At 36.9% G+C, this 17,197-nt stretch overlaps 2 protein-coding genes across 2 annotated transcripts in view; one reads left to right on the plus strand and one right to left on the minus strand.

The window, feature by feature from the left end:
* Positions 1-7,914, plus strand: part of eepd1 (endonuclease/exonuclease/phosphatase family domain containing 1) — a 49,094-nt gene extending 41,180 nt beyond the window's left edge. Inside the window, exons 4-7 of the mRNA XM_056480177.1 lie at positions 1,708-1,839; positions 2,037-2,172; positions 2,358-2,552; positions 7,554-7,914. Coding sequence (XP_056336152.1) covers positions 1,708-1,839; positions 2,037-2,172; positions 2,358-2,552; positions 7,554-7,747 — 657 coding nt within the window. The 3' untranslated portion in view covers positions 7,748-7,914. The remainder of the gene's footprint in view (positions 1-1,707; positions 1,840-2,036; positions 2,173-2,357; positions 2,553-7,553) is intronic.
* A 2,004-nt stretch (positions 7,915-9,918) lies between these two features.
* On the minus strand, positions 9,919-12,995 carry LOC130246300 (serine/threonine-protein kinase pim-2-like). Its single transcript, XM_056479183.1, has 6 exons — positions 12,822-12,995; positions 11,355-11,525; positions 10,839-10,928; positions 10,704-10,754; positions 10,248-10,623; positions 9,919-10,121 (listed from the first exon to the last, which is right to left on the minus strand). The coding sequence occupies exons 1-6, from the start codon at positions 12,993-12,995 to the stop codon at positions 9,919-9,921; spliced, it is 1,065 nt and encodes a 354-aa protein (XP_056335158.1).
* Between the last annotated feature and the right edge of the window lie 4,202 nt (positions 12,996-17,197).

Genomic DNA, 17,197 nt, shown 5'->3' on the forward strand with positions numbered 1-17,197 from the left:
TGGGATGCTTTAGACCGGATATTCTCCTGTAGTTGAAGCATGCGTAATATCTGATTACTGTAAGTGTCTGTACGTCCTCATGTGTCGTTAAAAATTCACATTCTTGTTTTTGGATGTACATTTAGGCCAAATCCTGGTTCTCTTTTCCACTTGTACAAGCATCCATTTTCAACGCAAACTCCATTAGAGCTGCAGCGGATGACACTTTCAATAGAGAGGTGTTGTGAATCACATGAGCACCGTGTACTTTTCCCCTGATCTCTTATCAGTGTTTTCTCTGAGCATATAAACGGGACATCAGGCACAAAGGCTGAGCTTTCCTACATGTGAAACCAACCTGACACACTGCAGTCGTGATGATCCGGCTAAACACACCGCTAACATGAACAATAAACAGGGCATACACTCTCTGTCTATGCAAATCTAGAGTTACTGTGTCTTTTGCCAAAGGCAAACACGTGATTATACCATCTTACAATCATTGTTTCAAATGGTATTGGATCACTTATTTTACAGAATATTTATGATTATATTATTTTTGTAAATATTTTAAATTAGACATTATTTGAAAGTATAATTTGTTTAATTTGGTATTCTTTTTTTTTTTTTTTTTTTTTTTTTTTAAGTTTAGTTTATAGTATTAGTATGTTTAGTACATAAACTATTTTTGTTTTAGTTAGTCTTTTAGGTTAATTTACTTTACATTTTTTTGTTACTTAATCTAACTAATGAAAGCCTACATTAATCCAAATATTGGTTCAGTTTTAGTTAACAATAGAACGCTGTATTGGGTGTGCTGAATTCAGAAAATTAGGCCTTTTTTTTTAAACGAAAAACTTAAAAATATGTATCTATGTGTGTTTTTATATTTATTCATTTGTGTATTTATAGTCTCTGAAATAAAAAAATAGGTTGTGTATTTCTTCATTTGCAAATAATATTAAAATAAGATTACGTTTTAGTCCATCACACTAAGCTATCGAATAGCTTCAATAATTAAATGAGAATGTGGTGTTCAGACTACCCAGTGTCATTTATAAAATTAAAGGTGCTTTATGTAGGTTTTTGACTCTTCTAAAGCATAAAAATACCATAATATGTTTGCAGATGTTATGTTTAAGAAACGTGCTAACAGAAATCTAAATGCAGCCATTCAGAAGCACCGATGTACAGTATATGTGCACTTACTGCACCTCAACAAAATGGTAAGGTTTATAATCTAATTATTACATATTCAACCTCGCTAGCATTATAAAATGTAGCATTTAACACTGAATAAAGCATATGGTGTACCTGAGGTAAACATTGTCAGCTTATCCTGTTGTTCAGCTACAAGAAATAGAAGCCGTTTCTAAAATATAAATTTCAGGTGTTGGTTAGGACAAAAAGTCCTTTTAGCATGGAAAATATTCCTTCTATCGCGTGCTGTTTCTTTTATTTAGAACACAACCTAAATCAGCCTTTAGACTCTATTTAGGTACGCTTCTGTTGATGTCGGCAATCTGGCAACCTGTGCTGGCATTTGTTTTGAACTAGACATGCAATACCTAGTTCAACCACTGGGTGTCAAACTTAAATACTGCATGTGTCTGCGTTTAAAAGAGAAAATGGACAAGATAGTCCATAAGAGTTGTACAGGCTCCTTGTATGCTGTGTTGTTGTGTTCTGAATGCTTGTCATTATGCAGGTTTTTCTGTGCTCCTATAGGCTCCTGAGTTCTCTGGTTTTCTATGGGACTGCTCTTTTGGTATTGAAATGAAGGATTCTGCCATCTTGGAGAGTTTTACCACTAATGGTAATGGGAATCCTCACCCTCAGCCATACCTGGGACATTTTTGTGTAAGTAAACCTGCAATAAGGGTCTGTATTTATGAGTGTTGCTACATGCAGCTTTGGGGATCATAAGACACTTGTTTCTAAAACAAACCTTACCAGACTCAAATATCACAATATAAAAAATATCGCCTTTATCATCTCACCTAATAATGTGTGCACAGATGATCATTTGAACTAACTTGTTTTTTTTTCTGTGACAGATTGGATCAACTGAACTGACGCTGGTCAATGTGCTCCTAACCGCAGCGCCGTTGCCTACAGAAAACAAAAGGAAAAGCACTAGTGATGATCTGAAAGCTCACAAACTAAGCTCTGGTGTCCAGGAGACCCTCAAAGGTCTGTTTTAACACAACACTTAACGCACCATTGCAGAATTTAGTCTCTTATCAGTTGTGTGTTCATCTGTGCAGCTCCGTTGTGCTTTAAAACATGGTCTTTTTTATGGTCATATGAGCTGTATGTTATTGACTGATATTGTAGTGCTGGGCCAGAGATAAGCAAGACTGGTGGTTGTGTTGCAGGTGAGCGAGAGCTGCTGGTTTTGGGTCACTTCGGTGTGGCTCCTGACAGCTATGAGATGGAGATTTTGAGGAAAGAGAAACTGTCGGCTCTCCTCGCCCCGTCCGTCTTTACTAATATCAGCACCCGAACACCACAGGGGTCCCGAAGTCTGGATAACATCTGGGCCAGTCGATCACTCCGAAAGAGCTACACCGGTGAGTGGAGGAGGGTTTAAAGTGCCCTTATTGTGTTTTATATACAGTTGAAGTTAAAATTATAACCCCCCCCCTGTTAATTCCTTTCTCTTTTTATCTGGAGAAAGTCTTAATTGTTTAATTTCGACTACAATAAAATAAGTTTTTAATAAAAAAATAATCATTTTTAAGGTTAATATTATTAGCTTCCTTAAGATTTTTTTCTCCATTGTCCACAAAACAAACCGCTAATATACAGTGGTCCTTTGTTATTCACAGGAGTTATGTTCTAAAAATAACCCACAATAGGCGAAATCCACAAAAGAGTCAGCTTTATTTTTTACAATTATTATTATTAGGCATGCTCCGATCAGGACTTTTGCAGCCGATACCAAGTACCGATCCCTTGTCATGGTCATCGGTCAATACTGAGTACTGATTCTAATGCTTCAAGCTTTATAACGCATAAAGCACATTTTCCCTTCGAGTATGATACTTGGAGATCTCGCCTTACCTAAGAGAATAAATTAAGGATGCTGTATATAATCCCTTAAGCACATCTCTTTTAACTATTTAGGTGTGAACATGTCATGTCCAGAAGCAGCTTTACAGAAAATAATATAACACAGATATAAGAACTAGTAAGAAAAATGACAAACAATGCAATTTGTAAACATTGCAAACAATGAAAGAAAATTCAACTCCTCTCAATCAAGAAAAAGTTTGAAGCACATATTTGATGCATAAGTTAAAATGCACACCTATAAATCCATTACTTTTTTTACTAAAAGAAAATGGGCATATGAGCTACTGTTTATTTTAACTCATTTTGGGGATCACAGAGCCGGGATAAATAAGGTCATAAGGTTGGATGAGACACTAGATAGGGGCGATTGCTCCGCTCGTGTCACAGCAGCTCAAAACACTGGAAATGCAATGGTTGCACTTGTAAGAAAGAGAGCATCACTCACCAATAGACTCTGTAAACAGGTTGCACTGCATCTGTCTATATTTTAGCTGTTGTGATGCGAGTGCATCGATCGTGCTGCTGTATTCTATGTGTAATATAAGGGAGCGCACATGCGTCTTCCTCTGCTTGTAAACTCATTAACAAACCCCTGCGATCGGCCACATTGGCGAGTACCGATAAAGTCATTAAATGTGATTATCCGCCGATACCTATCTTCGGCCGATTGTTCGGAGCATCTCTTACTATTATTATAGATGTTTTAAGGCTGTAAAATTCCTCACTACACACTTTATACACTTTTCTCTCTTGTTTAAATGCTTATGTTTATCTCCTACTTTATGTAACGAACCGACAAATCATTTATTCCGTAAAGCGCCCTACAGTCATGTAACTTCTACCTTCCTTTAGCTTGTGCAGAAGTCCAACTTTTTGTGTGATGGTTCGCATCATCTTCTGCCTTTTGGGTGTTACAACAAGGTGCCTTTGAGGGTGCAGAATGTTTCATTAGCAGTGTGGCAGTGCTTTATTTGAGCCAGATCTTGCCGGATTCTGTTCCAGAAATTGTAAGATATTCATGTTTTGCGTTCCGGTATTTATTTTAATGGATCCAGCGTTAACTTTTGCCTGGTGAACGTGTGCGTGTGTGTGTGTGTGTGTGTGTGTGTGTGTGTGTGTGTATGAGAGAGAGAAAGAGAGAGAAAGAGAGAGAGAGAGAAAGAGAGAGAGAGAAAGCTGTGTGGATTGTGTGTGCATGCACAATGATAGTCACCATGCGCAAGTTAAAGCAGAAGTCACATTAAACTATTGGCCCTTTACAATATTTTCAGCCAATCGGCTTTCTTATGTTTTACAATCACTCTTATTGGTTGGTGATTGTTTCGCGTGCAATGAGCAGCGAAAATAAATAATGGCATAGTGGCCTACATAAATAATATTTGTATTTTCAAAATGGCAATGAGGCAGTCATTTTAAAACCCTGAGTAAATCTGATAATGAACCTGATAAAAAAAAAAACTTGAGAAGATTGAACTGCGTAAATGGATCAGGATAGCTGAACTGAAGCAAAGCAATCTAAAGTCAGCCAGAAAACATGACAGAGGAGATAACTGTGGGCTCTTCTTGAAGATTAGACTGAGTGAGTTATTATTATTTTTCACTTGCCACATAATAGTGAAGTGAACTGAATAGAGATTGTTCATATGATTTATGTTTGTAGCTACATGCTTTCATTATCCATGACTGACCCATAACTTTATATGGCACAAAATATTAAGACTGTTCAGAAATGTGATGCTTTTTTGCGCCATCACCGTTTAATGACGTCATGTTCCATGAAAACTGAAATTGTTTGGTGGACGTCAGTCACGGTAACTTTTATTTCCTGGTCTTGTTCATTGTTAATTTGCAAATTAAGCACTGCATTGTGGGGTTTGTTGAGGAGAAAACTTGCAAACATACAGTACAGCACTTCAGAGCCACACTGCTAGTGATTGAAGATGTAAATTTGACGCGCTGAACGCATTCTGTACTGTACAGGAGGCACGGAGGAGATTGATTGACAAACGCGGAACACAATGCCATGCAGAAAAAAGCATGTCAAATTGCTCTAAAAAAATCTGTGAAACTGCGGTCCTGTGTGTTGTATCGCTAAAACTGCATTATAGCGAGGGACCACTGTACAATCACTTGCCTAATTAACCTAGTTAAGCCTTTATATTGCACTTTAAGCTGAATAGTAGTATCTGGAAAAATATCTTGTAAATAATTATGTACTGTCATCATGGCAGAGATAAAAGAAATCACTTGACTGGAGTTAATCAACTAAGACTTCCAATGTTTGATCATCAGACACAGGCTCAAACTGAAGTAGTAAAATGAACACCGTTCTTCCAACGCTCTCACACCAATTCATAACTTTTTGATTCAGTGGACAATTAGTCTGAATTTGTACAGTCTCTTTCGTACATTTTAGTATGATTTGCTCATGGCCCAATGACGGTTGGGTTTAGCGGTGGGGTTTGGTGCCATGTCTATAAAAATCATACATTTTCATACGACTGAACTTGTATGAATTCGAGTCCCTAATCTGACAAAACGTGAAACAGATCAGGCTGATTTGTTTCCAATCTTTCAATGAAGCAATAGTCCTGTCAAATATGGTACTGGCCATTTTGTTTCTGACATGCGCTATTAGCTGTACACCAATAACAAGAGACTGGGCAATCTGACCAATCAGAGTAGTGCAGGCTTTTAGGTAGGAGCGCTTTAGAAAGAATGAATCTTCAAATGAATGAAACTAATCCTTTAAGACCCTTTGAAAAATTATTTTAAATGGATATCATGAGAAAATGAACGTGTTTTTTTTATCTTGCACGCATGCAAAATGGATAGCTCACCCAAAAATAAAATGTCGTCATCACTTGTTCCAAGCAAGTTTCTTCCTTCATAACGGAAGATGTACAGTAGAATGAATGAAAAAATAAAACAGCCCTTAGCTTCAATTTAGTATTTTTCCTACTATGGATGCTAATGGCTACTTCTTCTTATCTGGAATATCTTGTTTTGTGTTCAACACTTGAGTGTGGTAAACATTCCCTTTAAAGGTGCAGTATGTAAGTTTGACACCCCGTGGTTGAACTAGGTATCAAAACAAAAGCAAGCACAGCTTGCCATATTGAGGACCAACTAGGCTAATTTAGGTCGTGTTCTAAATAAAAGCAACGGCATGCAACAGAAGAAATATTTTCCATATTAAAGGGAGTTTTTGTTCTAACCAACATCTCAAATTTATATTTTAGAAACAGCTTCTATTTCTCACAGGTCAGGTGAACATCAGAAAACTAAAAATGTACACCTCATGTGCTTTATTCAGTGTTAAATGCTAACAATGTGAGTTTGAATGCCATTTTATGTGACATTTATTGCCATACTACTGAAAGCAGCAGCAGATGGTTCACCTCAGATCTTGGAAAAAAAAATAAACCATTGAAATTGAACTTTATAACTGAAATAACGCAAACCAACACGTATCAGTGATTTCAGCATCTACATTTAATAATATTAAAGATGTTTAATATGTATTAATTAGATTATAAACCTTCCCATTTCATGAGTAAATACACTATTCTGTGCTTCTGAATGGCTGTATTCAAATTTCTGTCGTGTTTCGTCTGGTGCAAACAGCCCAACTGCTTATCACTGCAAATCTCTTCATGTAGTGTGTTGTTACGACATGCGGTTACAATGTAACCTGCTCACCTAATGTTTACATTCACAATATTTATATTATTTGCTAATTAATAACCCCGTGTGGAACTCTGAGTCTGCTACTGTCCACCGGAGGTCGTATTTCGGTCGCGAGCGCATGCCTTGCGAGCCTTCCTGTCTGAATGAATGAAATATGCGATTTTCCATGAAGGCAACCCGGGGAGCTAAAATATAAATGATTAAACTGGCATTGAGCGGATTGAATAACTAAAACAAAGACAGAGTTCCGGCACGGAAAACACATTTTCAAAGCAGAATATCTGACTTAGGCACTTGGCATGTTTCTTAAATATCTGCAAACATATTATGGCATTTTTATGCTTTAGAGTCAAAAACTTACATACAGCACCTTTAACTTATTGTAGGAAACTTCCAAAACAAACCACAGAACATTTTCAATGGCGTTCATTTTTATAATTTGTTTAAATTTAAAGTTTAAATTCATTCAAAATGATCACAAAAATTATTGCTTCATTAAAGAGTCCTAAAAAGGAATTGTGTTCTCGAAAATATTAAGCAGAACAGCTGTTTTCAACATTGATAATAGAAATAATAATAAACGTTTGAGCAACGAATCAACAGTTTGGAATTGGATTTTTGAAGAATCGTGACAGAGGACTGGAGTGGTAATGCTGTAATTATTTTGGATCAGGAATAAATTACATTTTAAAACATTTCCAGGTGGAAAATAATGAGCTTAATTCACTGTTTTGCTGTAAATAACTGCACCCTTGTCTTTCAGTTGGTTGGATATCAGTATATTTGTGTCTGTCTGCCCTCTGCAGGTCAGTGTTCGGTAGTGCGCGAGGGTCTCACCAACCCCTGGATACCTGATAACTGGTCATGGGGCGGTGTGGCCTCTGAACATTGTCCTGTAGTTGCCGAGTTCTTCCTGGATGTCCTGAAGGAGCGCCGGTGCAGCGGGCCTGCAATGCCAGTGGTGGAGAGAGGGGACTCTATGTCCAAACATGAGCGATGAATGAATGAATGAACACACATGAAGAGAAGGACTGAGGTGCACCATGATTGCCTTTGGTTTGTCTGCTCAATGTACAGTACACATTCTATAGCAACAAACAGTTGATTTTAATATAGAGCAATATAATGAGACTTATTTAAACTCAGATTTATTAAACATGTATATAAGAAGTAAATGATATATGTGCCAAAACTTTTTAAATGCAAATAATAAATGATTATTTACAACCTGAGTGTGTCTAAAGCTGTGATTTAAAATTTTATATATATATATATATATATATATATATATATATATATATATATATATATATATATATATATATATATATATATATATCAGGCAGTAATCCTAGTCACTCTGCATGTGGCCTATTTGTATTTCAGCCACAAGGTCACACAGGCTGAGGGGAGTGTTGTAGATTTAGTTTGTTTATTGCTGCATTTGTTTTAGTTGTTTTTTGCTCTCATTGTGTTCTCTCCATCGCACACCGATTAATAAACTGCATTTACTATTAAAAACCAGCAGCACCAAACAAATACTTCTCCATTTTCACATTATAAATGTCCTGCACAGAATCAGAATCGTTTCTGTTCATTCTGAATGGCAGCGCTGAATGCTAGTTTTGTCAGTATTAGCTAAGTGTTTGGCGTGATGATGATATACTTAATTTTGCTGCCACATCAGATGAAAGTATGCTATAATCAGTTAATATTTCAACCTTTATATTGTCATTCCTTTTATGTACAACTTGCATTACATAAAAACACAATATCAAACTCTAAATAATCAATTCTGGGTCATTCTCAACCTTGGGTAAATTAGCTTTTCCTTTCATACTGCTTATAATTTACTAGGTAATCCAGGGTTAAGAACAGTGTGGAAAAATTCCTCATTTAAAAAAATTCTTATAAATAAAACTGAGTGTTGATTTGACAAAAGTTTACAACTGATCAAAGGTTAAAGGTCATTTAGGCCTTATGCGGTTTCAACACTGAACCAACTGTTATGAAATGACGTTGGCCACTGTTATGAAATGAACCAACTTTCTTTCCTTTTCAAGCAGAATGGCTAGTGTCTGTCCTCTAGTGGCCACTGACTGTTACTGTCTGAACTTGCATTTTTATTCAATCTTATAGATGTGGAGATGACAGACCAGTCAATTTTGACTTTGTGGAATCTTTTTATGAGTAAATTGGCCCCTACGATAGGGTAGAAGGATGGAAAATACAGTCTGTACAGTATAAACATCATTACTTCTATATCCTCCTAAAGAGAGCTGTGCAAGTGTCTCTCTCTCTGTGTGTATGTGAGAGTGTGTCTGCCCTCTCTGTTTTTTGGAAATTCACATTTTTCTACATTGTGTTGTAATTACTAAATTTGTTCACAATTTCCCAAAACTTTGCTCAGCTACAATCACGTCAGTTTAGAAGTGTGTGTGAGAGTGTGTATGTGTGTAGCTGTCTTGATGTTTAAGTGTTCAAGTGGTGTGTTTAAGTGTTTCATTCACTGGTCTGCTTTTTCAGCATCTTGGCTGATTTGATTGATTTTTGATGAAAACAGGACTGGTGCAACAGTTTTTTTATTCATGTTTTTATTCACAAATGTTTTCCTTTGTTGGGGCTGTGCCCTTTTCTCAGGATCCTCTGTGCCTTTTGTAGGATCCTCTCTTTCAGCTCAGTGGTGCAAATAATCTTTCCCATTCATTTGCACTACATTCCTGATTTCTTATTCCTTGACCTGAATCATACAGACACACACAAAACCAAGGTTATTGATTCAGATTCTTCACAATAAACAAATAACATAAAAATGTACAATAAAAACCTTTTTCAAATGAAAGGAGAATCTATTTTCACAATCATTAGAAGCTGATCTACAGTTCAGTACCTCAAACCATTGATGGAGGAGGATTTCTTCCAGAGGAATCCGCTGGCTTGGGTTTTCCTCCAGGAGAGCTTGAATCAAATGACAGCATTCTGTGCAGAACGATGGTGGGAAGAGGTGAGAGAAACACATTATTAACTTCAACTTTACATCTGCTGTCAGTTTATTCATCTATAAGATCTGACTCGACTTTCCTTTAGAATCAGAACATTGTCACCATTATCCAATATCCAACTCTTAGTTTTAATCTATCATTTTGTATGATTTAAACTACAACTGCTCGTCTATGATGTGATGAATGACGTCTTACCTTCTGACAATCCAGGCTCAGTCCAGTTTCCATCATTGATCTTCTGCATGTCCGTGGCTTCAGGAAATCGTTGACACAGCAGCAGGAATAACAGAACTCCCAAAGACCATACAGTGGATGGTTCTGCGTGGTATTCGTTGCTCAGGAAGTACTCCGGTGGGAAGTACTCCTTTGTGCCTGAAGGAACAAGATTTGGTCTCAGCATGAAATACTAAAGCATGTTTTCTCTGTATCCGTTAAGATGAAAATACATGATTGACCAAATTCACAGTCCAGACTACAGGTGTTCTGTTTAATACATACCACAGAAACTGTCATAGCCAAATTCTTGGAGAAGAACCCCACAGCCAAAGTCAATTAGCTTGACCTCAAGCGTGTCCGTGTTGACTAGCAGGTTCTCCAGCTTTATGTCGCGGTGAAAAACCCCACGTCTGCAGCACATGAGACCGGCCATTGTTGCCTGCGCCATGATCCCTTGAGCCTGGCGCTCACTGATGGAGCCGAGAGACATTGTGAAGTCGAACAGATCTACACATGGTGAAGGTCGTTCCAGGATCATGATGTAATAATCCTGCTGGTCCTGCCAGTCCAGCAGCTCAATGATCTCTGGAACCTTGCCGCCTCTATGAGCCAGTATCAACAGGCCGATCTCTAAAGGAAGGGGCTCAGGATGACCAGCCTAGAAGAAAGATTAGTTAGGCGGTGTTGCTTTCCCAGATATACTGTTGTCATTGCCTTTACATGTTTAAGTCTACTTACGATGTAGATGTATTTCATGTTCGATGGCTTTCTGGCAATTTTTACAGCCACCTGTTCAACAAAACAACACTTCTGTTATAATCACATCAAGTGCACTAAAAAGTGAACATAATATATGTTAAAGGGATTATTCACCTCAAGGCCATCCTCCAAGCGCTTCCCTTCATACACGCTGCCAAATCCTCCCTCTCCAATCTCCTCGCCGAGTTCATACCGGTATTCAATCAAATATTGATATTTATACCATTTTTATATTTCAGTAATATTATTAAGAATATGCAATGATTAAATGATTTGTGGACAATACAGTTTGTTGTAAAGTTTTCTCTTTTAGTAGATATATAATGAGAAACTTTGATTACCAAACAATTGGTTCTACTTAGATTTGTGGTACAAACCTAAAATAAGTAAAAAAGTTTTATTTTTTATTGTTTGTGTTCAGTTTTTAGTTACTATACTCTCAAAATCATTCCTCATAAATCTGCAAAAATAGCAAAACATGTCCACAGAATCTGTCTGGCCCTATATGTATATGTACAGAGATCTAGTAAACACAAAACATTGTCAGATTGTCAAACAGTGACTGGATTTACCCTCAGTGTAAAGGGAGAGCGGCTTGTGAAAACTCTCCCACCTCCTCTTCTTTCTCACTTGTATCTCAATCTCCTCTCCAACACCAACAGGAGAATGGTTCTCAGCCACATTGGTGCTGGATGTCGGAGGTGTACGAAGATAGGAATCATACACTTTAGTGTCTTGAGAACAACGCTTTCTTTTCAATGCCATAATAACAGAATTCACTGGGAAAACTACTATTACTAACTGCAATGAGAAGACGCAATGAGGAGATTCTGAACTGTCTTCTACTTTTAATGCTGCATTCTTCTGTTTCTATGACAGCGCATTCCGGAACACTTGTTTACATTCAAAATCAACATTCAAAAACACCATTATGGACTAGATATCTACATATATAACTAGATATATAATAGACAGACAGGCAGATATAAGCTATAATCTTTAATCTTTCACTTCCCAATAATAAAGAACAGTATTTTCACCACAAATATCTAAATAAATCCAAGAAAAAAACTTGTAAATACAACACCAAACTAATTCTGAAACATTATTATACAGCAACTAAATAAAACACTATAATTTTAAGAGTAGATAGATTTTATGTACAAAAATTTGGCTTTAATTGAAGAAAAAAATATGAAATGTTGAAGTTGCTTGCAGAACAAACTCAAAATGACATTATTAGGCCCACATTTAGTCATGGGATGTAAAACATCTGTTTTTGCATGTTTTTTGTTAATTGCAAATACAATTATGAGGAAGGTGACCACCTCTATCAAATTTTGTACAACATCCACCTTTTGACAAAAACTGGTAGATAAGATTGATAAATTTGCAAGAATAATCCAAATATGTTTATTTCAAGTAGCAAACATGTCATGATGGCACTACTAAATGAATAATGCCTGAATAGTGTCATGTGCTCATTCAAACTTTTATCTAAGCATTGTCAGTTGTAGTTGCTAAGCAGTGTATAAAAGAGTTTGTGTTTATGTGGTAAAATGTTTTGTGTATGAAATATTTGACCTCTCAGATGAGTGTCACTTTTACCTCAGGGTGGAGCTTCCCGCACCTCCACAACACAGGAACGTCCAAAAGATTTATCCCGACAGAACCAACAGATAAAGACTTTCACCTTCATTTTTTCAGCCATTTTTCCACACTAAAGATATAAGATTTCTGCTGATTTTCTTCTGCCATTTTCCTCTTTTTTTTTTATTACCATTTTTACCCTCACGCTCTCATTTGGCTCAAGTTTCAGCGGGAGGTTCCTCCACTGCCTCCTGCTGGCAGATTCAGGGAAGTGCAGGACCAGTTTCTTTTATTTAGTTGAAATTTCCATAGACATGAGTTTTACACTGCACAAAATGTGTATTGGATTGGATTATAAAATTTGAATAAACTAAAAGATAATGTTTGAAATTGTACAATTTGTACAACAATTATAAACCTTAATAGTTACTAAATTAGGCCATATACATTATAATAAGATTTTTTCAAATTGATTAATAAGTTGAAGGTTTTTTCACAGTAGCCTACTTGACTCTGAAATCTGGAGATGAAGCAGCGGCTGTAAGAGAAGCTGCACGGGCCTGCACTGCTGGAGACTGAGCAGCCAGATGCACATGTGTTCATCACAGAGAGCAGATCCATGTCCATCAAAGAGCTGCTGCCCAAGGAGGCCAGGAGAAAGAAGCCCAGGCACTGAGCCATTCTAGTGCCAGATGGAGGATCAAGGGTGCGTATGTAATACTGTATTGTATATAGTTATAGAATAAGTTTGCAACACATCATTCAAGTTTTATCACATTGCTGGATGTTTTGGTGATTGTCAGTGCTGTTGATATTCAGCTCTTGGGTTGTTGAGTTCTTTTGGATAGTTTGCTGTATGTTGACATGCGTGTAGCAAGGTTTTCTAGGCAGTATCTTGCTTGTTGCTGGTCTCCTCTGAGTGGTTTCACAGATGTGAGTTTTACACTGCACAAAATGTGTATTGGATTGGATTATAAATTTGAATTACTTAAAGATAATGGGCGATGCGGTTGGCGGTTCATTCCGCTGTGGCGTCCCCGGATTAAAAAAGGGACTAAGCCGAAAAGAAAATGAATGAATAAAAGATAATGTTTGAAATTGTACAATTTGTACAACAATTATGAAACTGTTATAAAATTAGGCCATATACATTATCACAAGATTAATTCAAAATGATTAATAAGTTGAAGGTTTTTTCACAGTACTTGGCTCTGATTGCAGACAATAGTTGAGTTTTGAAGTTAGAAAAAAAAAAAATCAGAAAGCACCTTGGGTTAGGGTTTGTGTTGGGCACCAGATTTCTGACATGGAAACGTATGCTGATTTCAAAAGTAAAAATATCATAATTAAGAAATCGAGGACTATATTTATCTGTTTAGATATGTGGGCCCGCTATTATTATACCTAATCATTTTTAAGATATTTTCTGTATTTAATAACTAAAAAAAATGTCCCTTACACAATACAGCTCGTGCTGCTCTAATTGACTTAACGCCTAAATCAATTATTGTGTACCTTTAAATGACCCTTAGTCATTCTGTCACTACGGCAACTTGAGTTGGTTTATAAAAATACACAACAATCTATAAAGTTATCAATCCTGATCATCATGCTACAAAACTCTGAACAAATCTCCCGTTGGCTAAGTTTGATCGGTTTGAGAAGTTTTAAAATTGTTTGTGATGACGCTGTGGCGCTCAAGAAGGACCAGGACTCTCCCCGGACACCTCAAGGACTTTTTGCTGAAGCGCATCTCTTCCGTTGAGGAGTGCTCAGTAGTGGCCAGGCCGGACACCAACAGCTGTATGTCGGACACTTCTGTGGAGAAGCGACACATGAGGAACGCGGCTTTCCTGTCCTTCGTCCCACAGCCTCAGTCTCCTTAGTGAGTGTCCGCAGAAGGCGCTGCTTGACATCCATGGCCGTGTGCAGGACTATCAGCACATCTACCATAGTGTGATGGGCTCCTCCATGAAGAGGTGAGCTGGCCGATACAGCCTCCAGAGAGGCCTGGAGATAAAGCAGGGGCTGTGTGAGAAGCTGGACCGACCTGCATTGCTGAAGACCGAGCAGCCTGATGGACGTGAGTTCATCACAGAGAGCAGATCCGGGTCCAGTGTCACTCTTCAAATCTTGGTGAACATCAGCAAAAAGTCGCTGCCCAAGGAGCCCCGGAGAAAGAAGCCCGGGCGCTGAACCATTCTAGTGTCAGATGGAGGATCAAAGGCACGTCTGTACATACTGTATATATTGTATATAGTTATAGAATCAGTTTGCAATACATCATTAAGTTTTATCACATTGCTGGATGTTTTGATGAATGCCAGTGCGGTTGATATTCGGCTCTTGGGTTGTTGGGTTGTTTTGCATGGTCTGCCGTATCTTGACATGCGTTTAGCAAGGTTTTCTAGGCGGTCTCTTGCTTGTTGCTAGTCTCCTCTGAGTGGTTTTTGGCACATTGCTGGTTGTTTGGTTTGATAGTGCTGGCCATTGGATTAGGGTAGGTTAAGGTCCCTCACACAGTTTGCAGCCTGATGTGCTGTGAGGACTAGTGTGCATCAGTGATGCTGAGAGCTACTCCACTGTTACTTCACAGCTACCGGTAGGTTCACCCATAGTGGACAGGTCTCAGGTGAAATACCCGACCAAGACACACTTGAAAAACCACCAGACTCTGGACAGCAGAAGATTGGCTTGATGCTCCAGACAGAACATGTCACCTGAATGACCAGTAGGAACTGCTTATGTGGAGTTACAGATGGACCAATCCAAGCTATTGTTAGCTCTTCTCTCTAAATATAAAACACACACACATACACAAAATGAATAAATCTTGCAGACGTTTAAGAATTAAATATTTATTGTTAAAATATTTATTAATTACCTTAATTTAAAGAACATTTTATATATTTCTGAAAAAACACTTTTCAGTGTCTTGAAATGAGTGAGTCTACGTTCACATGAATAAAATGAAAAGGTTATTTTATCAAACAGGTAATAATTACGGCCCTGAGGAAAAATATAACCACTTAAAATTATTATTGGTTATCCTGAATTTAATTAATGCAAATCATTGTGGAAATTATATTATTAATTGTAAGATTATTGTTATACTGAAAATGTTTACTGTTATGAAAATTGACTCAGAAATCACCACAGAAACTAAATTTGACCTCATTTACAACATGTGTATTTCTAAATCTTTGTGTGGTTATGAGCATAAGATCTGAGTTCAGAGTTTTAGTTTAAAAGCTATTTTTGACCTAGATTTTACTATTACTACATTACTCCTGCTATTAGTGAGGGGTGAAGCCGGACATATTAAAATAAGTGGACCTTGGTGAAATAGGGTTAGGCCTTAGTGCCTACTCTTAAACCAAGTGTATCATAACTAGTTTCTTATATTTATGATCTATGATAATACAGTAATTGATGTAACGAGTGACATGTTTGTATCCAATCCTCATTTTTAAATAAATAAATTGCAAAAGCGTGCAGAGAATCTGAAATCATTCACTTTGTCACGAGGCCAATAGAGAACTGACCTCGTCATTCAGCAATAAATATATAAATATAAGCATTTTTAAACTGATTCTGCCATTTAAATATTTTTCCTTTATTAAGCTAGAAACAACAACAACAAAACACACACAATGAAAATATGACAACATAAACAAGATGTTAATTTGCTTTATAACAGACTGGGCTAAACTGATTGTCAATTAAATTATTGGCAATAACGGCAGATATGGTGATCCATACGGTGGCCATTAGCTAGCTTGAGTAATTGTTTATTTCAATTAGATTTATTATTTTAACATACGAATTAAATACATAATTAAAACATATCTTTACTTTGTGAAATTATGCTGCATTATTCACCCCTGTAGAAAACACTTTGCAGAATAAAAAAGCTAAACCATTCTCCTCCAGTAGGTGGCGAACACAGATCAGTAATGATTACCAGTGAAGTCTCTACACATTTGAGGGCACTTATTTTCCTCCTTTTTCAAGATTTAATTAAAACATAGTATTTGAAAGTTACTATGCTAAGCTGTTAACATTTAGGCAGATCTCCTACTGCACCTTTAGATAACAGTCATACAAACATCTTTTCCGAAGCCTCTCTACTTGACGGTTGGTCTCGCGCATCCATCATGTTTGTAGTTTATTTACACTTTTCACTCACGTTTGTAGTTTTATTCGAATCACGTTCAATGCACAATGAACTGTGGGCAATATCAACAGTTAGAATATGGATGGTTCTACACTAAAATTTTTACCAGGAATAGAAAACCATCCTGGAACCTTTGGCATACTCTTTTCACCATACTATGGTTTGAGACATACTCATTCTATTTTCAAATACTATTTAGGATAGATAGTATGCGAGTTGGGGCACAGCATGTGTTTTGCTTCTGTTATCAACTTGTTATAAGCAATGGTATTAAGAAAACAAAACAACTCAGCTGATTGTTTTCAGAATAGACAATGATTATGAAAAGGAAAACTTTGAAACTTGATAAAAGACTCTGTAAAACTAGGTGAAACTGGCCAAAGGATGTTGAGTTTAGCAAGCTTGAGTATGAGTATTCATATCTATCATACAATGTTTGTGGTCTTCAGGTACAATTTGATCCCTGTTGTATGAATATTGTCACTGACCTCTGGAATGTGTTATTTCATTACAAATTGCTAAGTGAAATGTTAAACGTTACAGAAGTCAATAATGCTGAGTGAATCAGATGAAAAGAGGATGTAGACTATGGGATGAGCTTTAATGGATCAGTTACGGGCTCTGTCTGCTATGCGTAATGATGACTTCTTTTCCTGATTTGGATTACTCTCTGGAATAATAATAATTTTAAAAGGGTTTAATAATT

This window comes from Danio aesculapii, chromosome 19, assembly GCF_903798145.1.
Source record: "Danio aesculapii chromosome 19, fDanAes4.1, whole genome shotgun sequence".
NCBI lineage: Eukaryota > Metazoa > Chordata > Actinopteri > Cypriniformes > Danionidae > Danio > Danio aesculapii.

Coding starts and splice junctions, on each gene's coding strand:
- LOC130246300 (XM_056479183.1), bottom strand. CDS start 12,995: ATGGCTCAGTGCCTGGGCTTCTTTCTCCTGGCCTCCTTGGGCAGCAGC. Junction 10,624..10,703: donor ACATGAAATACATCTACATC/GTAAGTAGACTT, acceptor TCTTTCTTCTAG/GCTGGTCATCCTGAGCCCCT. Junction 10,122..10,247: donor TGGCTATGACAGTTTCTGTG/GTATGTATTAAA, acceptor TTGTTCCTTCAG/GCACAAAGGAGTACTTCCCA.